This window comes from Mastacembelus armatus, chromosome 23, assembly GCF_900324485.2.
Source record: "Mastacembelus armatus chromosome 23, fMasArm1.2, whole genome shotgun sequence".
Lineage (NCBI taxonomy): Eukaryota > Metazoa > Chordata > Actinopteri > Synbranchiformes > Mastacembelidae > Mastacembelus > Mastacembelus armatus.
In genome coordinates this window covers 4,762,629-4,786,604 of record NC_046655.1, presented here as the reverse complement: position 1 = coordinate 4,786,604, position 23,976 = coordinate 4,762,629, and the positions used below count along the sequence as shown (strand labels likewise).

Genomic DNA, 23,976 nt, shown 5'->3' with positions numbered 1-23,976 from the left:
TATTTTTGTTTTTAACATTATTAATGGGGAGTTCCACCAACCAGACGGCACAGTCAAAATTGGGAATTGGCAGAACAGATGTGTATGAGCAGGGTAAAAATAAGCTGAAGGGTACAAACAAAAGTCAAAACCACCTCTATTACAACTTTCTGATTGGGCCTTGAGGAGTATGCTTTAACTGGGAAATACTGTGAAATTGCCGCATTTGTAAGAGAATGATCGGGTCTTTTTCTGTTTGAGGGGAATCAAGTGTGGAGAAAGTACAGTAGTGTAGAGAAGGCCATAAAACCATCTGATATGATGTGAAAGTTAAGTGTTCTCAGATCTGTCCGAAGATAACAAAAACACCTCTAAACCTAATACATTAGCACATCATTTTTAATTAGGGAATTCATTCAATAACTGAGGCACAAAGCCTAAACCTGTCAGTGTGTTTCTTCAGAAGTGCTTGTGAGAGTAGCTAGGAATGAATAGCTCCAGACCCCCCCTTGAGCACACTCATTTCTTCGTGTCAGATTGGAGGCCTGTGTCCAAAAGCTTCTGTAACTTTCAGAAACCACCGATCTGACATTCAGACTTAGTTCACACTGATTGATCAGCACTGCAGAGGTGGGAATGTACCCTCGGTTTAAAATTCTCTCTTCAGCTCTACTTCTCATTCCTGGCTGGTTGTGGGTTTATATTTTCTATAGTGACATGAGTATGGTATAGATCTTCTCTAACCCCCAGCAATAAAACAAATAAGTACTTTTACTTGTGCTCTAAAAACCCTGTTTATAGCCTTTACACAGCCACAAATATACTGTAATCCATAATATCTGCAATATTACCAAAGATTTTCAAAGGTTTTGAGGAATCAATTTTAACTACAGTGTGTAAAATGTAAACCGTACATGAATGGAATAATATCAGCCCACATATACAGCTTGTATTGCACTTTGCTGTACAACACACTTTTGTTCAGCTGTCTTCCTGTTTTTGTGTTTTTCGTTCTTGCTTGCTTTCTTTTATCTGTTTTACATCCACACATACTGCTATAGCACACGTATACACACACACACACACACACACACACACACACACACACCACTTTAGTGATTCCTCACTCTCCTACGCAGCAGCAGGGAAACACCAGTGAGCGAGAAGGAATAGGAACACACGACAGTGTCATTTTGCCATTTATGGCCTCCGCCCACTCCACCCATCATCCTGACTGTCTCTCGCTCCCTGGCACACACATGAAGTCACAGTCCAAAAAAAAAAAAAAAAACCTACAGCACATACAATATGACAGAAATAAAGTACAGCAGTGCTACAATCCCAAGCTAAGACAGAAAGAACAAAATACAGTATCATGGAAAACACAGTTTCTCAAAACATTTAAAGGACTAGTCCCACATTTTAGGACACCTCTGCTTGTTTGCCATCTCTGTATGGTCAGACTAGTCAAACATTACGACCCTTATCTCAGCTGTGTCCAGTACAGAGATTGCACACCATGATGGGTTTCAACAAGCTCAGCACAAAGATTGAGGGAAACCTTGAACCAACTTCTATTAAACATGCAAAAACATTTGTTCCTTCAGTACAGTCAACAGCAAATATCACAATCCAGCTGCAGGTAGTCACGGAGCCCTGCAGCTGTATATTTCCAACTTCCAGCTACATTGAAAAAAATCACCATTTTCAAAAAACTGTTGGCCTGTTTACTCAAAAAAATAGGCTTTTACTTTGAAACAAAGAGGTGTCATGTCCCTGGCTAGGTGTTCCCAAACAGTTTTGGAAATAGACTTACTGCTTTTCCTGCCCAGAGCCTGATGAGAAGATTTTTACTGTCATATCTGAGTTAATATGACACTAAAGCCAGGAGATAGTTAGCTTACCTTGGCATAAAGCTTGGAAAAAGGGGGAAACAGTTAACCCTGCTCTGTCCAAAGGCAACAGAATCCATCCTCCAGCATCTCATTAATTCACAAATCTCATTTGTTTAATCAGTACAAAAGCTATTGTATTGTAAAAATGACATCTTGTGGTTTTATAGTGAGTTATGTACTGAGCAAACTTTTCCCCACTGCCTTCACTCTTAATGCTGAGCCATAATAACTGATTCCTGGCTCTAGTTTTACATTTAACAGACAGATATAAGAGTCATGCCAATCTTCTCCTGCTATAGAAGTATATAAAAGGCGTAAACTCTACCACTGTAAAAGAACTGCTCTACTATTGCCTTACTGATTTACTCTTATTTTACTATTTTACTTTTACTTTGATTTTACTATTTTAGAGCCTGGATGCACAATGAATCTGATGCCCCCTGTCTATAATCCACAGTGTACCCATAAACCTCTGATTTACAGGGAATCCATCCAAACTTCCAGACCAGGCACATGTGTATTCTCTTCCGCGGAGTGCCCATCTGGGTTTTGTGTCATTTTTACCCTGAGAAATGAATCTGGGTGGTGGTGCTGCGGTCGAGGGAGATTACAGACCTCTGAGCTCCAAGCCATGGGAGGAGACCGGCTGCGCCACAGGCTATAGAAAGACTGCAAACCACAGGCCTGTCATCAAAATACATACAGTCCACTGGTGCACTGGCTCTGGAGGGAAACCAGTGAAGAAGGGAATGCTACAGTGTCCTACTCAAACACTGTATATTAATGCTATAAATACAATAATTAAAGCCAAGTGAAAATGCTGTAGTTACTGTTTAAAAACAGTTCATGACCCTAAAGTTCTTTGCATTTCGCCTTTATCCAGTGGTGACAGATCTCTGCTGCACAGCCCTCATACTGATACACTTTGCCCCTGGTTAATCATGTGGTTTTTTTAATCTTGCTTTAGGTCTCCTCTCTGAGAATATTGTCTCTTTCTACTGCTGGAGTGAAGGAAACGTTCTTAAAAATCCAATCCAGCTTTTTAAGTTCATTTCAGTACTCATATATTAGCAGGTAAAGCAGTTAAAGGTTACCTTTGGATGGAGTTTTTATTTATTTATTTTTTTAAACAAATGTGTTTATGTGATCCACTTCTTCCCATGATACTAACAAAATCAGGGCCCATTTATAAAAACAACATGTTGGTCAACATGTTGATTATTTTACTCTCTGATTTCAATTCAATGCAAAAACACAGATAACAGCAAACTGTTGCTGGCATCCCACCATGACCTTCTTTAGGACCCCTTGGAGTCCTCTGGTCCATAGTTTGGCAGGCACCCCTGGAGGATGTGCTGACCGACCCTAAATCCCATTGAGATGTAGGCTATTATGCAACACTGAGAGCTGCTCATGAATTCCAACTAAGTCCCAAGCTGGGAAGGTGGAGGGAGATCCAGCAGCAAAGTGAGATGAAACTGTATATTCATAGAGATTGAACTGGAGATACACTCCTAAAAAAAAACACTCCTGCTCTGTTTGTTCTCTTCTATTTGTCCAGCTGCTGTAATGTTATGGTGCTGCTGTAATGTTATGGTGCTGCTCATCACTGAACCTTGTGACACAATTGATGGTCAAGCAGAGAATAAGGTTCATCAATATGACAACACTGAAGCCCCAGTAACTATCAGAAATATACAGCGATTGTTTGTAATGAGAGGCAGCTCCGTGTCAGAGGAAACACACATGACCTTGCTCAAAGGTTTCACTCTTAGTTCAGTATCAATGATCACTTCCACACCTCAGTGTTGCAGAGCTGCGTCCTCGAAGGACGCACGTCACATGAAAACACCGGCACCGACACTCACCAGTGGCCCCGCTGATGCTGTGAGGATCTCTGATGAAACGCTGGTCACAGTAGAGGAGAGGAATTAAAAAAAAAAAAAAAAAAAAAGTTGCCAGGTTCGCTGATTGTAAATGCTGTGTTTGACCTTCTCAGACGCGGACGCGGCGCACCGCTGGATGGAAGCAGAGGAGTGTGCAGCTGGATGGATGAATGAGTGGATTCTGTCCGGACAGACCGAGTAGCAGCTCTGACTGGGCTGAATGAATCACTAAGACGGAGGGTCAGTGGAAATATACGGAGCGGAGTTGCCGACACTCCCAACACTCTGCTGCCTCTGACGGGGCTGCTGCTGCTGCTGCTGCTGCTGCTGCTGCATGTACAAACCGAGGCAACAGCGACGTCTAGTGGTAGGTAATAACAATCAAAGTGAAAGTCTGTTTGAACGTCATGTTAATTATAAAGGCGTGACTGTGAATAAATCACAAGTTAATCTGGTTTGGTGTTTTAAACAGTGTTATTGAAACTTTTCTCTAATAAATTAAATAAGTTTTTTAATTGATTTTCTTCACACACTCACCTTCACATTTTTTCTAAACTAACTTGCTGTCCTATGAGATATCTTACTAAGTGAAGTCCCACTTAAAACACGTGAATACAATATTCAGATATCACAGAAATAACTAGAGTTATAAAGTCACAGCACCGTTCATTGAAATACTCAAGGCTGTCTACTGTTTAATCATAAACATGTACAGTTAGTTTAGGCTCCACATTAATGACCATAGAGACCTATTTATATAAGCAACAAAGTGCCTTGGCTGCCTGGTCATGTTTAAACTGACAGTCTTCATGTTGGTAGATATGTGCTAACCACAGAGCCCTCACAGAAAAAAAAAACTTTATTTATAAGGGAAGTGGTCAGATAGTATCTTTAGTATCTGCAGTTGTCACTGTGATGATATCATTTGTTCTGCATGTTCAGTTACATCCTAAACTTAAATCCTAAATCTGGGCAATGTTTCTTAAATTGTGCTGGGATATGTACCTTTCTGAGCACGGATGTGTTATCATAAAATTTAGCAGAGGTTTCATAGTCCATGGGGATGATTCTCAGGGACATTTGTGATTCCCTGACTTGTCCTCAGCACCACCAGCTGGCCAAAGTTTTCACTTAGTGAACTAGCTCAGCATACAGTGGATGTATTACACTGACCAAAGGATCACACAGGGTGAATCTCAATAACACTGGTAATCACCAGAACAGTTAAGGTGCTTAATGCTTGCAAAACAAATATATTTATGTATTTATATAATGTATTTATAGTTATTATACATGCATAATATATTCATATATATTTAATTGTAATATTCAAGATGACATGTTTATATGCTCATGTGTAAATAATCTGCATGATGTGCAGATGTGCATCATGTTATTTGGCTGCACAGCTGGAGGTAATGGCTCCTCGGTGATTGGGTGGTTTTATTTTTAACATTGTGTATTTACAGATCCACTCTCTTTTCTCTTTGGTTTAAAAACTACAGTGAAAAGTCAGTTGTCATTTCAGAGGCTTGGAAGAAGTCTCTGCTGAGATTATTTCTTCTGAGGTCATAAACAGCCTTACAGGATGCCCAGTATCAGTATCAGTAAAGTGCCTGACACATGTCGCTTTTTCTGTGCGCTCTCATGAAGTGTCAACACATCATTCTGCGCATTTTCGCACGTATCTGCTGTCACTTGGCGGAACCTGACCTGTGTTTATGAAGATTTCCTGTTAAAGCTGATATTGTTGCAAAATGCTCCCGCTGCCTGCTCTGCTTCTTCTTCTCTGGGGACACGCTGGTCGGTGTCGGGGGGAGGATGGAGGCTTCACTTTTGATGGAGACCTCCGCCACTTCGCCGTGGCCTCCAACACGGTTTTCATCGCGACAGAGGAGAACCTGTACCAGCTGAACCACGACCTGACTCTGGTACAGAGTCTGAGCCAGAGAGGGATCTTGAACGGTTCGAAAAAGATCGAGGAAGTTCAGTTTTACCGGGTTTCTGATCAGTCTAAGTGGGACACAACTTTCGGCGTCAACCTGTTGCTGCCGTTTGTTGAGAATCGGACTCTGATCACCTGCGGAGACACAGGCGGCTGCGCTTACTGCGAGGTGCTGGACCTGAAGAACATCTCCAACCTGCTCTACAGAGAACACATCCAGGTGGGACCATTGAAGCGCAGCGACGCGTCCGTCGCGATCTTGGTGAAAACTCCAACCCGGACCAAAACTTACATTCTGACCGCGATACAGCAAAACCAAACCGGTCCCGAAAAGAGCAGCTGCGGCTCCGACTCCAAGACTGTCAACCTTCATAATACAGATGACAGAGGGACGGGAGGTATATTTTCCGTCTCTGGCAGCAATAAAACGCCTTGGATCGAAGGAAAAGGTGCTGTGGACTTTGTGGACGGATTCCAGATCAGTTCAGTCACATATCTGCTCTCCAACCTGCCGTCAGGCCCTAAAAACAACAAAGTCCGTCTTATTTGGCTGAAGGCCGAAGAACAGAAGGAGCAGACTTTCGACTCGCTGCGGGGCGCGACTCTCATCGTCCCTGGTGCTGGTGGTGTCAGCAGCAGACTCCTGGCCTCCTCCGTGATCCCGGGCGGGCCACCGGTGCTGTGGAGCGGAGTGTTCAGTGTGAACGGAGACCAAACCAACACCGAGCTGGTGGTGTTTGACATCAGCCTGGATGACACCGGACAGACGAATAATGATCCTGACTTCTGTAGCGGTTCCTGTCCTGAAAGATCAAAACCTGAGGTGGGTCGCTCTGTTAGAAATATTCAGTTTGTGAGTGATCGGATGTTTTCACCTGTTGCATCAGTTTCATCTCTGCTCATTGCTGCTGGTTCACAAAGACTGACACTTTGCCATGAAACAGTTTTGAGTGGACATATTACGCTGCTAAATATTTCTAGTATTAGCTAAATGTAATAGTTCAGCATATTCCATCAACATCCACATACACATATCCACTATTGGTCATATCACAACTGACAAGTGTGAATTCATTACTGTAGTAGAACTATTAGATGTAAACTCAATGTTACTCACCATGAAATGTCCTTTATATGAATCCAGTTTGTTCAGCCTACAAGTCTGCTAACACAGTCTATTAGAACAAGTTATCAAGCAAACTGGAACATTTTGTTTTAAGCCCATTAACAATGAAATTTGAGTCTATATTACATATTAACTTAAGTTGATGTAACTACCAACATTATTTGATCACAATTTTTAAAAGTAAAGTTTGCAACTTATAGGGTTTGTGTAAATCAGTTCATTTGAATGTGTAACTTGAGTGAGCTGACACCATGTGAAGGATAAAATAAATGTAAAATGACAAAAGAAAACGAAATGAACATAAATGACTTGATGACGTATCAGGACTTAGTTCAACCTTTAGTGGAGTTTATCAGCTACACCCAGTGCTTCAAATTTAGATCTTCAGGTATCCAGAAATATCTGTTACCTGATGTTCGCTGTTTGTTTTTCAGCCAAAGAGCCTGAAGCCAAAGGCCGTGCTCTTCAGGCAGAACAACATGAGCTCTGTGCTGGCAGTGAGGCAGAAGGCCTGGATGGTTTTCTTCATTGGGACAGCAGATGGACAGCTCATTAAGGTGTGTGTCAATATTACTGATATGACTTGCATGGAAAACATCCAATAGAATCAAATAGAAACTAAAGTTTAATCATACAACAACATTTTGTTCTTATCATTAGATAAAAATTAAACTTTAAATTTCATCCATCCATCATCTATACCCACTTATTCCTAACCAGGGTCACAGGGATCTGCTGGAGCCTATCCCAGCTCTCTTTGGGTGAAAGGCAGGGGTACACCCTGGACAGGTCACCAGTCCATCACAGGGCCTCTTTAAATTTCAGTGATATAAAAATGTCATGTTTTAAATTATCTAATTGTTTTTTTTTATTTGTTTAAAATGAAATGGCAAAAAACTACTGACACTCTAAAATGCTTCTGTTATAATTTTACGTAACAGGTTGAGCTTCACTTTTGTCAGCTTAAGCACAAAGAGGCTTCAAACCATGTCAAGAAAATTTGCCCTATCTGTGCAGTGACCACAGGGTTTGAATTGTGGGGGGAAGTTAAACTCTTTTTCAGAAATGTATTTTAGAAAGATACATATGCAGATGTTAGTGGTTGATGTGTGAATTTTAAGAACAGCATAACGTTGACACAGACATCAGTTCAGTGGTTGAGAAAAGTCACAAACATATTTTTTATGATTAATTCAACATGTTAAAGTTCATTGGAGGGAACTTGTTAATTAGTCTGTTGACCTTTACAAATTCTAATTTAATTTCAAATCCTAATTTCCATCCATAACAAAGCTGTGTTGTTGTTGTTGTCAGCTTGCTGTGGACAAGAACTATCAGACCACCTGTCCCAGGGTGCTCTACAGGGCCGACGACGACCGCCACGTCTTTCCCAAATTACAGCTGGATCAAGTGGATCATAAACATGTGTACGTGCCATTTCGAAACCAGGTCGGTGCTTTGTAAAGTAACAGACACTGTTGGTAAAGGTGAAGTTGGGTTTCTTCTCTGTCAACAGAAGAAAAATAACTGAATGTAAATAAATGTTCTCACATTCAGTTGTTCTCAGCTGAAGTTTCAACACCATACTGCCATAGCGTCTGACCACGTGACCAGTTTCCGTACAGACGTGTGACGTAACGAGCAAAAGCGTAACAGTGCGTCACACCAATCAGCACACCTGTGTCTCACCTGCTACATCAACGAAGTACAAATGGGAAACAGAGCAGGCTGTCAGAGTAGAGCCTGGAAACGCCTGGGCCTCCATGTTAGAAACAACAACACACTGGGAAACACAAAGTTTCTCCACAGGAAGACACAAACTGGACAAAGTCACGGTCAGAAAGTGAAGGGACTTTTCATCTTCAGGCCACTAAGCTGCTCATCTCCAGCAGCTCAGGCTTTGAACGATGTTTCAGCTCAACCACAAGAGGGCAGCCGACTCCTTTGTGGACCCGCTAAGGTATTTTTCTATTATTTCGATTTTTTACATGAGTTTAGTCATTGAGTCTCAATAATATGTGTTTTATGATGATGTGGCTGTGCAGAGTCTTTAAACAGAAACACACTAAAATTATTCTCTTGTTTTTACAGTAATATTACTGTATTCAACAGTTTGTACTGTGTTCAAGCTGTATACAGTATGTTACTGTAGTTTTCTTGTTTCCACAACATTATTACTGCATTCTGCTTTAGCACTTTACAGTATGTTACTGTAGTTTTCTAGTGCATTCTGGGAAAATGTTAAAGTTACTGTAAATCTAAATACAATCTAAATCTGATTGAGCATAAAATTAACCCAAAGCTCCAACTTGAAATAAAAGAGTTGCCTTCATTTCAATGCTGAGTTTTATTTATGGTGAGTTTTAACACATTGGGAAACTTTCATTTCAGCTGTATTAAGACTTATCTAACAGATATAACAGGAGACCATGGCAGGAATTAGCTTCAGGTTGTATCTGACATGTTTCAATCACATTCGTTAACAAACGCTAACTTTAGATTTATGGGCTGTTTTCAAGGCATTTAACTGCTGTTTGCTTTCATTTGAATCATTTTATTCAGGATTGGATGACTAACGTTATTGTTTAATGTTAGAGCTAATTATGCTTTTATTTTATGTTTTTTTATTTTATTTTACACATAAAATAAAAGAATAATAACTTGTTACTGTGTTATTTATTTAACAAAGTGTTTACGGTGTAGAAGTAGTTTGCATTTACAAAATAAGAGCTTTTCATTCACCTGTTTGCTCACTGACAGTCTGTGCATCCCAACAACAAGAAGCACTTCCCAAAGCTGACACTAGATGTCAACCAGACGCCACTAGATCTGATGTCTGCCCTGCTGTGGATTGGACATGTAGAGTGTGACATGTTGCAGTGATGAGGTTGGTTTGCTTTTTTTCTGACTTTAACATCAGCTGTCTGCAGATCACCAACAACCAGAGGTGGCAAAAGTACTTACATTCTATACTTAAGTAGAAGTACGGATAGTTGTGTGAAAAAATACTCTGGTAAAAGCAGAAGTACTGACTCAACTCCTTTACTCAAGTAATAGTAAGAATGTACTTAAGTAAAAAAGTAAGAGTTTTTTGCCGTCAGTGATACACAATAGGGGAGAGCGTGTAGCAGTTGTGACATTGCTGTTTTCTCCAAAGAGAATTGATCTTGAGTGATGATACTCCTACTGCACATGCTCAGTTGGCCCCTCCTTCTATCTGGAAGATATCATCCACATACATTCCTTCTTTCTGGGAGAACTGAAATTCATGGTAAAAAAGTCCTTTTTTTTTAACGATCAGAATTTTTCTCATATTGTCAAAACTGTTTTTATGGGCTATTCATTCATATTATTGAGATCAGTGTTTTCTTAGCTTCTAATAGGCACAGCTAGCAAGTGTCAAAGCTATTGTGACTAAGTTTTATCATGCTGTCAGAGTTGCAACATGTTGTTACATTGACATAAAAGCTTGCCATATCAATATAATACAATTGTAATTTTATGGATTTGCCACACAACCCTCTATCGATTTATAAAACAAAGAGAAGCAAGGCCCAGGAGAGGAGGCAAAGACAAGAGACTGGACTCCCAGGAGGGTCTTTTCTGAACAGCAAGAAAAGAGCCTTGCAGAATACCTAACAACTGCAGCTGTTCTGTTCTATGGTCGAAGCACTAAAGAGGTATAAGAAAGTGTATGTAAACAGGGACATGTTAAAAGAGGTTGTCTATCAGAATAAAACAGAGGAAGGAAAACTAGTTAGAGAATAAGACAGAGTGGAGTAAAAGTAATTGAGAAAATATATTAAACCCTAAAGACTTTACTAGTTTTCAGTTTCGTCAATTTGCCTTTCAGCTGGTTGTGCATTATTGTTGTAATTATCCTGAAACCTGGAATGCCAACTCCATGGCCAGCCCTGACTGGTTCTTGGCTTTTATGAAGAGGCAAGCCTGTTTTTCCATACGGTGCCCACAACCTTCTAGTTTATCCAGAGCCACAAGTTTTAATAGACATGTTTCCCAGTTTTTTGACAGTCTTGAGAAAGTGCTAGATAAGCACAAATTTCAGGTAAAAGACGTGTGGAACATGGAAGAAACAGGGGTTACAGCTGTTCCTGAAACACTTCCAACAACACACTAAGTCCTCAGTTGATGCTAATGTCCTGCTTATACTCGACAACCCCTCATCCCATCTGTCTCTGAGAGGAATACATTTCTGCAGAGACAATGGAATTGTCTTGCTTTCCTTTCCACCTCACTGCTCTCACAAACTACAGCCACTGGATCATACTGGTCACAGTCCTCTAAAACGAGCTGTGAACTCCTGTGACTCATGGATGAAGAGATGCCAGTTTATGACATTCCTGGCATTGTTAGGTTGGTCCTCCTTTTGGCAGCAACATCAGCAAATGAGCAGTCAGGTTTTAGGTGCACTGGCATTTGGCCATTTAATTGGGAGGTCTTCCAAGATGTTGACTTTGCATCATCATTGGTGACAGACCATCTACTACAGCTCCACCAGTTCCATCTGTCCTGCCTGCACCTCCTGCAGACTGCAATTCTTACAGACACCACAGAGTAAGAGGCACAGGAATTGGAAAAGAAGAACCAGAAAGCTAGGAGAAAGAAAACCAAGACTAGAGCGAATAAAAACAAAAAGACAAAAAACCTAGACAATGACACTGGCTCTGTGGGTGAGCATCTGATTTCTGCAGTGTTTGTCTGGAGAATTACTCGAAACCAAGCGAGGTTTGGGCACAGTGCTGGCAATGCAAGGCATGGCCTGACCAGGCCTGCACTGATGGGGGAGCCAATTAAACTTGGCACAACTGCGAGTCTGATGTGGATTAATTTCTTTCACTCTTACCCGTTATCTTTCACACACTCACACACACACACACGCACACACACAGTTCAGTTCAGTTCAGTTCAGAGGAGTTCATAGAATTATTTCAGCAAATTTCAGTCTTGATTTTCATTAAAAATATTTTGTAGTTACATTTTTTGTTGACCTAATAATTAATCCACAAATGGTTGTTACTTGTTATTTTACTAATCTTGGTCTTTATACGGCCAATTCAACAATTTAACCAATTTAACCATCACCTTGTCTGTGACGACCCCCTGTAACAATTACATGTAATGTAATTGGTCGTATATTATCATACGTCCGCATGTTACAGCAATGTGGGTGAGTATCTGACAGATGTGGGTTTAACGTGTTAAGGGTTCGGCTCAGAGAAACTGAAGGAAACACAAAAGGTTATGCAACTGTCCACGCTCTCCCCTAAGTCTCATGATAAGTGTAACGCGTTGTTGTTGCGTCGTCGTTCCGTGGATTCTCGGCGTCGTTGCCGGGAGGAAGAACAGCAACTCAGTACTGGTCTCAACACTTGTTTATTAGACTCGAACGGGGGTAATCCACCACGATTACAATGTATGCCCTTTTCTCTCACAGTTCTCTCTCTTCCCTCTCTCCTCACTCTAAATTCTGCGCTCCCGCTTCCCTTGAATTCTCTTCTCGCGAAACAATATTCCTCTCACTTCTTAAAGGACCAGAACCTAATTTCACTCTAACATTCATCCTTACATAATACTCAAATGCAACTGTCCACGCTCTCCCCTAAGTCTCATGATAAGTTTAGCACAAAAACAGGAAATTCCTTTTATTAACATCCTGCACAGTGCTGGCACAGGAAACAAAGCGCATTGCATTCACCATGAATCATTCTTGGAACAGAGAACATCGAGCACCATGGATGGGGAATGTTTTGACTTTCTGAATCTGCTGCATCGTCGTCGGACTCAGCAACACTCCCTGGATCCCTTTCTTCCTCCATGTCGCACTGCAGGTTTTCTGTCATAACCTGAATACTCACTGGATTTCCCGCTCTAGTTATTTACGTCTTTTACGTCGTGTCGTCATACGCAGAGGTTGAAAAAGAAACGCGCATGTTTTTATAATGTAAGGAGTAGAAAGTACAGATATTTGTCTAGAGGTTGAGTCGTGACAACTGGACTTTCAGTTCTTTAAAGGTGAAACGTTTCGCCCCCCATCCAAGTGGCTTCATCAGTCTGAAATAACGAACATGTCAGCGCGCGCTCCCTCCCATTCTCAGCACTTCTCTTTTCAGCAGAGGCGCACTGCGCTTTTACGCACGACCTGAGTGACACGGGCGGAGAGCGGAGGCCATGAAGGTCGTCCGTGTCAGTGAGTGACTCCCCGTTCAAGCTGCCACCGCTGCTAGAAAATGCTCCCGCTGCCTGCTCTGCTTCTTCTTCTCTGGGGACACGCTGGTCGGTGTCGGGGGGAGGATGGAGGCTTCACTTTTGATGGAGACCTCCGCCACTTCGCCGTGGCCTCCAACACGGTTTTCATCGCGACAGAGGAGAACCTGTACCAGCTGAACCACGACCTGACTCTGGTACAGAGTCTGAGCCAGAGAGGGATCTTGAACGGTTCGAAAAAGATCGAGGAAGTTCAGTTTTACCGGGTTTCTGGTGAGTCTAAGTGGGACACAACTTTCGGCGTCAACCTGTTGCTGCCGTTTGTTGAGAATCGGACTCTGATCACCTGCGGAGACACAGGCGGCTGCGCTTACTGCGAGGTGCTGGACCTGAAGAACATCTCCAACCTGCTGTACAGAGAACACATCCAGGTGGGACCATTGAAGCGCAGCGACGCGTCCGTCGCGATCTTGGTGAAAACTCCAACCCGGACCAAAACTTACATTCTGACCGCGATACAGCAAAACCAAACCGGTCCCGAAAAGAGCAGCTGCGGCTCCGACTCCAAGACTGTCAACCTTCATAATACAGATGACAGAGGGACGGGAGGTATATTTTCCGTCTCTGGCAGCAATAAAACGCCTTGGATCGAAGGAAAAGGTGCTGTGGACTTTGTGGACGGATTCCAGATCAGTTCAGTCACATATCTGCTCTCCAACCTGCCGTCAGGCCCTAAAAACAACAAAGTCCGTCTTATTTGGCTGAAGGCCGAAGAACAGAAGGAGCAGACTTTCGACTCGCTGCGGGGCGCGACTCTCATCGTCCCTGGTGCTGGTGGTGTCAGCAGCAGACTCCTGGCCTCCTCCGTGATCCCGGGCGGGCCACCGGTGCTGTGGAGCGGAGTGTTCAGTGTGAACGGAGACCAAACCAACACCGAGCTGGTGGTGTTTGACATCAGCCTGGATGACACCGGACAGACGGATAATGATCCTGACTTCTGCAGCGGTTCCTGTCCTGAAAGATCAAAACCTGAGGTGGGTCGCTCTGTTAGAAATATTCAGTTTGTGAGTGATCGGATGTTTTCACCTGTTGCATCAGTTTCATCTCTGCTCATTGCTGCTGGTTCACAAAGACTGACACTTTGCCATGAAACAGTTTTGAGTGGACATATTACGCTGCTAAATATTTCTAGTATTAGCTAAATGTAATAGTTCAGCATATTCCATCAACATCCACATACACATATCCACTATTGGTCATATCACAACTGACAAGTGTGAATTCATTACTGTAGTAGAACTATTAGATGTAAACTCAATGTTACTCACCATGAAATGTCCTTTATATGAATCCAGTTTGTTCAGCCTACAAGTCTGCTAACACAGTCTATTAGAACAAGTTATCAAGCAAACTGGAACATTTTGTTTTAAGCCCATTAACAATGAAATTTGAGTCTATATTACATATTAACTTAAGTTGATGTAACTACCAACATTATTTGATCACAATTTTTAAAAGTAAAGTTTGCAACTTAGAAGGTTTGTGTAAATCAGTTCATTTGAATGTGTAACTTGAGTGAGCTGACACCATGTGAAGGATAAAATAAATGTAAAATGACAAAAGAAAACGAAATGAACATAAATGACTTGATGACGTATCAGAACTTAGTTCAACCTTTAGTGGAGTTTATCAGCTACACCCAGTGCTTCAAATTTAGATCTTCAGGTATCCAGAAATATCTGTTACCTGATGTTCGCTGTTTGTTTTTCAGCCAAAGAGCCTGAAGCCAAAGGCCGTGCTCTTCAGGCAGAACAACATGAGCTCTGTGCTGGCAGTGAGGCAGAAGGCCTGGATGGTTTTCTTCATTGGGACAGCAGATGGACAGCTCATTAAGGTGTGTGTCAATATTACTGATATGACTTGCATGGAAAACATCCAATAGAATCAAATAGAAACTAAAGTTTAATCATACAACAACATTTTGTTCTTATCATCAAATAGAAAAGAAACTTTAAATTACAAAGATGTGAACGTATTTTTTAAATGGCTAATTGTTTTTTAAAATTGGTTTAAAATTAAATGGCAAAAATCTAATGATGCTCTAAAATATTTCTGTTATGATTTGAGGTAACGGTTTGAGCTTCACTTCACTGCGGTGTCTGCTATTTTTTTGCTATTTGTCAGCTTAACCTCAAAGAGGCTCCAAACCATGTCAAGAAGTTTTACCCTATATCTGCAGTGACCACAGGTTTTGAAATGTGGCAGGAAGTAAAGGTGTTTGTCATAGAGGCGTAGGAAAGAGTTTATCAGAAATGTATTTTAGAAAGATACATATGCAGATGTTAGTGGTTGATGTGTGAATTTTAAGAACAGCATAATGTTGACACAGACATCAGTTCAGTGGTTGAGAAAAGTCACAAACACATTTTTATAATTAATTCAACATGTTAAAGTTCATTGGAGGGAACTTGTTAATTAGTCTGTTGACCTTTACAAATTCTAATTTAATTTCAAATTATAATTTAATTTCAAATCCTAATTTCCATCCATAACAAAGCTGTGTTGTTGTTGTTGTCAGCTTGCTGTGGACAAGAACTATCAGACCACCTGTCCCAGGGTGCTCTACAGGGCCGACGACGACCGCCACGTCTTTCCCAAATTACAGCTGGATCAAGTGGATCGTAAACATGTGTACGTGCCATTTCGAAACCAGGTCGGTGCTTTGTCCATGTAAGACGTGTAAGACTGAACACTAGGAGACTGTGAATACTTTCTTTTAAATACCTCAGGGCCACATGTGTGTCCTGTATTTCAAAGTCTTGCTAAATGTTTGGGTTTTGATCTAGATGATGCGTGTGCCCGTGTCAAAGTGCAGCACATACACCAATGTGCAGGAGTGTTGGTCTGCACAGGATCCGTTCTGTGTCTGGTGTGGCTCTAAAAAAAGGTCAGTGAAACAACATGTGCAGCTGACATCTCCAAACTGTCATAGTCTTGGTCCTAACATCTTTTTCTTCTTCTAGATGCACATTTGAAGATGACTGCAAGGACTCAGACTGGTTATCCATTCCTGATGTCTCTCATCAGAGAATGGTTTCCTTCAAAGTTGTAAAGGACCCTGCAGGCCAGGTGCAGGTTAAATACAAGCTTTATCTCTAACCAGTTGTGTCTGTTGGTTATTTCTCCTTTAAACACTCACATCCTTTCTCAGATCACAGTAAATGTCCAGATGCACGTGACTGTGAGCCAGGAGGGGCTGTCTAACTTCAACTGTCAACTCTCCACAAGTTCCAGAGAGCTGTGTAAGAGGAGTAACACTCACCCACAGTTCCCACAATGCACCTGCGTCCTCACAAACAGCACACTTCCTGCTGAAGGTCAGTGACTTTAAAATAATCCAGTAATCCAGTGACCTCTGTAAATTCATCCTCTGAAGCCTCTGACCTTCACTTACCAGGCCTGGATGTCCGAGTTAGGATTAGATTGGGGACAGTGCAGTTGTTGGAACAGCTGGATCTGACCGACTGCTCTGACATCAGGGGACCACCAAGTTCTGTCTTGTAAGTCCATGAACTTTTTCTGTTCACAACTGTCTGTGGACACTTGTTGACATAGTTCTTGTAGTTTCATCACCAGGAAGCAAATATCACTGTGCTGTGCTGCACCAGGTCGTCGTGATCCAAACTTTTAGTGGTTTATTGGTGGTGATGTCGACACCAAACGTGATGTGATTTGTTTCCTCTTCAGGTGTCAGCGGTGTATCAAGTCTGGATGTAGCTGGAGGAGCAACAGCTGTTTCTGGGCTAATCCAGGAGAAACAGATGTAATTATGCATGTTGTTATGTTGTTATCTAACATAGGCTTTTCCAGTCATCATACATGTTGTACATGTGCATATGTTTCCAAGTTCTCCAGTGAATGTGATGAACCCTGCTGAATGTCCTCCCCCTGCTTCCTCCTGCAGCTCAGTGTTTGCCAAGTGATGGAGTCAGGCATCGGTTTTCCCGTGAGTCCGAACCTCAACTCACAGATTTGTCCTCTGAAGCTCAGCTCATTCACATTCAGTAGAGGTCAGAAGGTCATAGATTAACAATGATTATCTCTGTGTTTTACTGGCAGAGGCCAGAGGTCTCCTCCATCACTCCCAGTGTGGTGTCTTTCTACGGCAGGAACCATGCAGTGTTGTCAGGTCACAACCTGAGTGATGTGACCAGAGTGAGGATCCAGGCTGCCTGCACTGCACAAGAGTGAGTCTGTTTACAGGCCACTAGGATTATGTTTATCACCTAATGGGTGAGACTGTGTGTGAGGTTTGTGTTAGTTCACTAACATGAGGCTTCCACTGTGGTTGACACATGTTAGCAGACCTGGATGATAAACTTCCCTTTGGTGCTGCAGTTTGATTTTCAGGGTTAAAGCTCCAGAGTCAGAAACACTGATCATCAGTGGAGCAGCTGCTGCTTTGTCAGCTGTTCAGTTTTTAGCTTAGACAAAGTCTTAACATTAAAGTGTGTGGCATTTCCCTTTAACGTTCAGACTGAACAGTAATACTTTGTCACATGTTCTTTTTTAGTTGGCTTTAGGAGTTTTTCAACTTTTTATGCAGAAATGTTAAAACATTCTTCATTTGATCCTTAGCTCTTAGTGTTTCATAATAAATCAGCTATAGAAAATTCAATTCAATTCAGTTTTATTTGTATAGCGCCAAATCACAATACAATCATCTCAAGACACTTTACAAAAAAACAAAAAACCCAACAAATCCCTTATGAGCAGCACTTGGTGACAGTGGAGAGGAAAAACTCCCTTTAATGGAATTAAAAACCTCCAGCAGAACCAGGCTCAGTTTGGGCGGCCATCTGCCTCGACCGGTTGGGGTGAGTGGATAGAGGAGAGAGAAAAGAACAGCAACAATAAACAACAAATAGACACTGCAGGTTGGTGGGACCAGTAACTGCACATCAGCGATATACAGCTCCAGGACCAGGGACACCTGCAGAAGGTACAGAGAGAGAGAGGACAGAGAGAGAGAGGGAGAGAGAGAGCACAAGATTAGTGACATTCAATGGTGGAATATACATGTGAGGGGGGAGGAGGGGAGGGGAGGGTTAGGGTAGGGGAGCTCAGTGCACCGATGGTCCTCAGGCAGTCTAGGCCTATAGCAGCATAACTAAGGGATGGTTCAGGGTTACCTGCAGCCAGCCCTAACTATACGTTTTGTCAAAGAGGAAGGTTTTGAAGGAGCTTGATCATGAAGAAAAAGGATTTTAAATTCTAGTCTGTATTTTACAGGGAGCCAATGAAGAGAAGCTAATATAGGAGAAATATGATCTCTCTTGCTAGTTCCTGTCAGGACTCTGGCTGCAGTATTCTGGATTAACTGGAGGGTTTTTATGGAGATACTGGGACATCCAGATAGTAATGAGTTACAGTAATCTGGCCTTGAAGTAACAAATGCATGGACTAGTTTTTCTGCATCATTTTGAGACAGGATGCTCCTAATTTTGGCAATGTTGTGCAGGTGAAAGAAGGCTGTTCTAGAGATTTGTGTGATCTCTGTCCGACACATTAACTGGTTTCTCTCTGTGCTCTGATCAGATCTCCTGTGTGGAACAACACAGGTGTGAACCTCACGTTCCACGTTCCCAGTGCAGATAATAAAGGTGAGGTCACTGTATGTGCTGTTCTCCCAGATGGGAGTTGCCATGGCAATGCCAAACTCACCTACCAGTCATCACCATCCTGCACCAAAATTGAACCAAGCAGCTCCTGGGTCAGGTATGTTTGGATTGTTGGTACTTGGTACTTGGAAAGTGTCTTTCAGCAAAACACTCAACACACAATATAAAAGTGACCCATGTAGCGTGTTGTCATTGGTAAATCATCACCTAATCAATAGTATGACAGCACAATAATGTTTATGAACAGACAGGACCATCACTAATTATGGTTTGTCACCATTTAAAAAGTGTTGCCAGTTTTATGACAACGTATGTCAATGGAAACATTATGGTAAATGGCTTATTTTAGGGTTTTTTGTGACTTGTTCATTTAGTTGGTGATTATCACTGGTTGCCATTATTCCATCACCAAGTTAACATGGTCTCACCAAAATGTAGCTTAAGTATTTGAGATCCTCTTCTCTGATTGGCTGCTGCTCCGTGTCCTGTAGTGGGAAGAGGAGAATCACAGTAATGGGATCCCACCTGGAGTTTGTGGAAGGGCTCGTACACGGCCACGCCCCGCAGCAAGTCAGTCCTCCCAGAAACACCAGCTCTGAGGTGGGTCTGCCCACAGTGTCCCATTGTAGTGTTTTCTTACATCGATTGTCATGTTCCATCATGTTATTCTGCCTCTGTGCCATGTCATTGTCAGTCGTGTCACGTTACATTACCAGTTTAGCAGGTCACTGTCATCATCAGCCGTACACAGATGTCATATGACCATAACACAAGACGTTTCTTTAATTCACTGCAGAGTCTCACCTACGACACACCTGCAGCTCAACACACTCAGGAAGTTTCTACTGTGTCTGTGAAAGTAGCCAATGAAACCTTGGCCTGTTCCACTAAAATAACCTACCATCCAGACCCTGAGTTTACTCACTTCACATCCACAAAGAAAGGAGACAACGTGCACATCATTATAGAGGTAATACATGTTTTTATCTCACATGCACATATACTTGACATGAATCCATAAAAGTTCAGCATCTTCTTCTGTTGTTGTTTCAGAAAAAGGCAGACAAACTGAACATGACAACAGCAGAGTTGTCAGTATGGGGTGTTCTGCAGGAAAAACAGTACCCCTGCATCCTGGAGGCCAAAGAAACAAATAACAAGACTGAAATCTACATCTGTGCAATTCATCAAGTTCCAGATATTGAACTTCAGCATTTATTGGTAAATCTTTCACCCAGTCTTCACCTAGGCCACTTCTGGACAATCGCATTAAAAAATACAACCAAGCTTTACAGTATTTATAGGAAGGACAGTGGTGGGTCAGGGTAGCACTCAGTCTTTGACACTGGTCACTGGTTTCCCTGGTTTCTGACCAGAGGTCTGGTGGGATGTTCCACTGTATAAATCTGTGTTGCTGCTGTTTTCCAGATAACCTATGGTGACAGGACAGTAAAACTAGGGCCTCCATCTGTATCACATCAGGTCCTACTGACACTGTGTATACTGCTGATAGTCTGTATTCCTGTTGGTAAGTACAGTAAGTAGGTTTGACCAATGAGGTGAAATTTGATCTGGTCAGTATATCAGCATTGATATAAATTAGACTGTTTAACAATGTTTATTTTAAATGATTGTTTCCTGCCACTTTCAGTAGAGTCTGAACATCCAGCAGTTCTAGAAACACTGATTGAAAAACCTTTTCTATTGCACGTTATGTTGTAGATGAGGTTTATTTGTCTGCTTGTTAAAAATCAGAAACTGTTTGTCTTTCAGTTTTGGTGATTATCTACCGATGGCGAAAAAAAGCTCAGCGCAGAAACGAACAAGCTCTGACTGTTAACTGAAACCTGCTGATCCAGTATGGTCATATTCCCCAGGTTCATTTTTTCTTCTGGGCTGTAATCCATTTTTACACTGTGGTCTCTAAATGTTTGAGTAGAGCGAAGTAACTTAGTATTCAGTGGGTGTAAGAGGATTTCAAATGTTCTTTTAAAACTGGGCTTTTCCAGCATAATTGAATTTCTTTTGATGTTAGTTTGTGTTTTAGAGGTTTCTTAATGAAGAAGATATTTCTTAGCTCAGGAACCAGAATGAGCATTTTACTTGTGTATGTAAAAAAAAAGTGTGAAAGTGCAGGAGAAAAGATCTGCATCTCACACTTATGGATGCTGCAGATACCATGAGACATTACATGCTGCAAAAACATTGCAGCACAGAACCTAAAACAGTGGACAGGGACAGTCCCAGATCTGGAATGCCTGTATATAAATGTATTCAATCAATAAATGTCTTTTATGAATTAGATCCAACAAACAAGAATATTGTTCAACTGTATTTACATCATAACCTGATAATAGATATGTTACAACAGTCCACCAGTGATATTTATATGTTAAACACTTTGAAGGTTGTCACAGTTTAAATGAACCAGATCATGTTAAAATGAGCATTTTAACTACATGTAGAGTGGAAAGAAACAGTTTGGAAACGCCTACACATTTATGTATTTTTGTTGGTTTTATCAGTTCAAATGATTGTAATTAAGTTACAAAACAAAAAATGACCAACAATTCATTTTTAAGGATATTTGAGCACAGAACAGTGGTCAAATCAAATTTGTATGTTGAACTTAATTTCGTCAAAAAAACGCCCTGTGCCGTAATAACTGCCTGACAAATCTGTGGCATTCTTCCAATCAGCTTTTGCAGATATTCAGGTGTGATTTCCTGCCAGGCGTTCTGCAGCCCTTCCCAGAGGTCTGCTGTGCTGGTTGGGCAGTCTTCTCAAACTCTTTGGCCCAGCTTTTCCCACAGCAGCTCAATGGGGTACAAATCTGGTGAACCAAACACCTCAAACTTGGACTCATTAGTCCAGAAGACATGGTTCCAGTCCTCTAAAGCCTGATTTTTGTGCATCTTGGCCCTCTGTGACCTTTTCTTCCTATTTGCCTAATTTACACTGAAAATGACAGGTCACTCTTTCTATGGAGGAAAAACCACATATAAAATCAAATTGTTGGTTTTTGAGTCATGAAGTTATTTTTCTAAATATTTTAACCACCAGGAGGTCATGCATGATCAACACATTTGAGTTTATAAAAACCACAGAGATGCAAAGCCTTAAAGTTTTACTCTGGTTAGATACCAATGATTGTTGTTTTCCAAAAGGTCGTCTTTGAACTTTTAGATGGTTTATCTAATGATTCATTTGTAACAGACGTGTGAAATCAAATGAGTCCAGACAGCAGCATGTCATTAGTGAGAGCTGTCTAAGGTGTGGAAAGGTCAGAATAAAGTAACAGACACTGTTGGTAAAGGTGAAGTTGGGTTTCTTCTCTGTCAACAGAAGAAAAATAACTGAATGTAAATAAATGTTCTCACATTCAGTTGTTCTCAGCTGAAGTTTCAACACCATACTGCCATAGCGTCTGACCACGTGACCAGTTTCCGTACAGACGTGTGACGTAACGAGCAAAAGCGTAACAGTGTGTCACACCAATCAGCACACCTGTGTCTCACCTGCTACATCAACGAAGTACAAATGGGAAACAGAGCAGGCTGTCAGAGTAGAGCCTGGAAACGCCTGGGCCTCCATGTTAGAAACAACAACACACTGGGAAACACAAAGTTTCTCCACAGGAAGACACAAACTGGACAAAGTCACGGTCAGAAAGTGAAGGGACTTTTCATCTTCAGGCCACTAAGCTGCTCATCTCCAGCAGCTCAGGCTTTGAACGATGTTTCAGCTCAACCACAAGAGGGCAGCCGACTCCTTTGTGGACCCGCTAAGGTATTTTTCTATTATTTAGATTTTCTACATGAGTTTAGTCATTGAGTCTCAATAATATGTGTTTTATGATGATGTGGCTGTGCAGAGTCTTTAAACAGAAACACACTAAAATTATTCTCTTGTTTTTACAGTAATATTACTGTATTCAACAGTTTGTACTGTGTTTAAGCTGTATACAGTATGTTACTGTAGTTTTCTTGTTTCCACAACATTATTACTGCATTCTGCTTTAGCACTTTACAGTATGTTACTGTAGTTTTCTAGTGCATTCTGGGAAAATGTTAAAGTTACTGTAAATCTAAATACAATCTAAATCTGATTGAGCATAAAATTAACCCAAAGCTCCAACTTGAAATAAAAGACTTGCCTTCATTTCAATGCTGAATTTTACTTATGGTGAGTTTTAACATTGGGAAACTTTCATTTCAGCTGTATTAAGACTTATCTAACAGATATAACAGGAGACCATGGCAGGAATTAGCTTCAGGTTGTATCTGACATGTTTCAATCACATTCGTTAACAAACGCTAACTTTAGATTTATGGGCTGTTTTCAAGGCATTTAACTGCTGTTTGCTTTCATTTGAATCATTTTATTCAGGATTGGATGACTAACGTTATTGTTTAATGTTAGAGCTAATTATGCTTTTATTTTATGTTTTTTTATTTTATTTTACACATAAAATAAAAGAATAATAACTTGTTACTGTGTTATTTATTTAACAAAGTGTTTACGGTGTAGAAGTAGTTTGCATTTACAAAATAAGAGCTTTTCATTCACTTGTTTGCTCACTGACAGTCTGTGCATCCCAACAACAAGAAGCACTTCCCAAAGCTGACACTAGATGTCAACCAGACGCCACTAGATCTGATGTCTGCCCTGCTGTGGATTGGACATGTAGAGTGTGACATGTTGCAGTGATGAGGTTGGTTTGCTTTGTTTCTGACTTTAACATCAGCTGTCTGCAGATCACCAACAACCAGAGGTGGCAAAAGTACTTACATTCTATACTTAAGTAGAAGTACGGATAGTTGTGTGAAAAAATACTCTGGTAAAAGCAGAAGTACTGACTCAACTCCTTTACTCAAGTAATAGTAAGAATGTACTTAAGTAAAAAAGTAAGAGTTTTTTGCCGTCAGTGATACACAATAGGGGAGAGCGTGTAGCAGTTGTGACATTGCTGTTTTCTCCAAAGAGAATTGATCTTGAGTGATGATACTCCTACTGCACATGCTCAGTTGGCCCCTCCTTCTATCTGGAAGATATCATCCACATACATTCCTTCTTTCTGGGAGAACTGAAATTCATGGTAAAAAAGTCCTTTTTTTTTAACGATCAGAATTTTTCTCATATTGTCAAAACTGTTTTTATGGGCTATTCATTCATATTATTGAGATCAGTGTTTTCTTAGCTTCTAATAGGCACAGCTAGCAAGTGTCAAAGCTATTGT

The 23,976-nt window shown here is 41.2% G+C and overlaps 2 protein-coding genes across 2 annotated transcripts in view; one reads left to right on the top strand and one right to left on the bottom strand.

The window, feature by feature from the left end:
• rerg (RAS-like, estrogen-regulated, growth inhibitor) overlaps positions 1 to 4,102 on the bottom strand; it is a 29,272-nt gene extending 25,170 nt beyond the window's left edge. The window contains exon 1 of the mRNA XM_026326967.1: positions 3,743 to 4,102. The gene's annotated coding sequence lies outside the window, so the exon portion shown is untranslated. The remainder of the gene's footprint in view (positions 1 to 3,742) is intronic.
• Positions 4,103 to 5,475: 1,373 nt separating this feature from the next.
• LOC113142365 (plexin-C1-like) lies at positions 5,476 to 20,925 on the top strand. The gene is made up of 20 exons (XM_026327371.2): positions 5,476 to 6,528; positions 7,266 to 7,388; positions 8,146 to 8,280; positions 9,592 to 9,690; positions 13,077 to 14,090; positions 14,828 to 14,950; positions 15,635 to 15,769; positions 15,903 to 16,003; positions 16,080 to 16,185; positions 16,268 to 16,433; positions 16,514 to 16,616; positions 16,804 to 16,879; positions 17,021 to 17,062; positions 17,176 to 17,303; positions 18,655 to 18,834; positions 19,229 to 19,337; positions 19,534 to 19,707; positions 19,791 to 19,958; positions 20,166 to 20,265; positions 20,511 to 20,925. The coding sequence occupies exons 1-20, from the start codon at positions 5,518 to 5,520 to the stop codon at positions 20,579 to 20,581; spliced, it is 4,164 nt and encodes a 1,387-aa protein (XP_026183156.1). The 5' UTR covers positions 5,476 to 5,517; the 3' UTR covers positions 20,582 to 20,925.
• The last annotated feature ends 3,051 nt before the right edge of the window (positions 20,926 to 23,976 follow it).

Coding starts and splice junctions, on each gene's coding strand:
- LOC113142365 (XM_026327371.2), top strand. CDS start 5,518: ATGCTCCCGCTGCCTGCTCTGCTTCTTCTTCTCTGGGGACACGCTGGT. Junction 9,691..13,076: donor CCCTGCTGTGGATTGGACAT/GTAGAGTGTGAC, acceptor CACCGCTGCTAG/AAAATGCTCCCGCTGCCTGC. Junction 18,835..19,228: donor CCAAGCAGCTCCTGGGTCAG/GTATGTTTGGAT, acceptor CGTGTCCTGTAG/TGGGAAGAGGAGAATCACAG.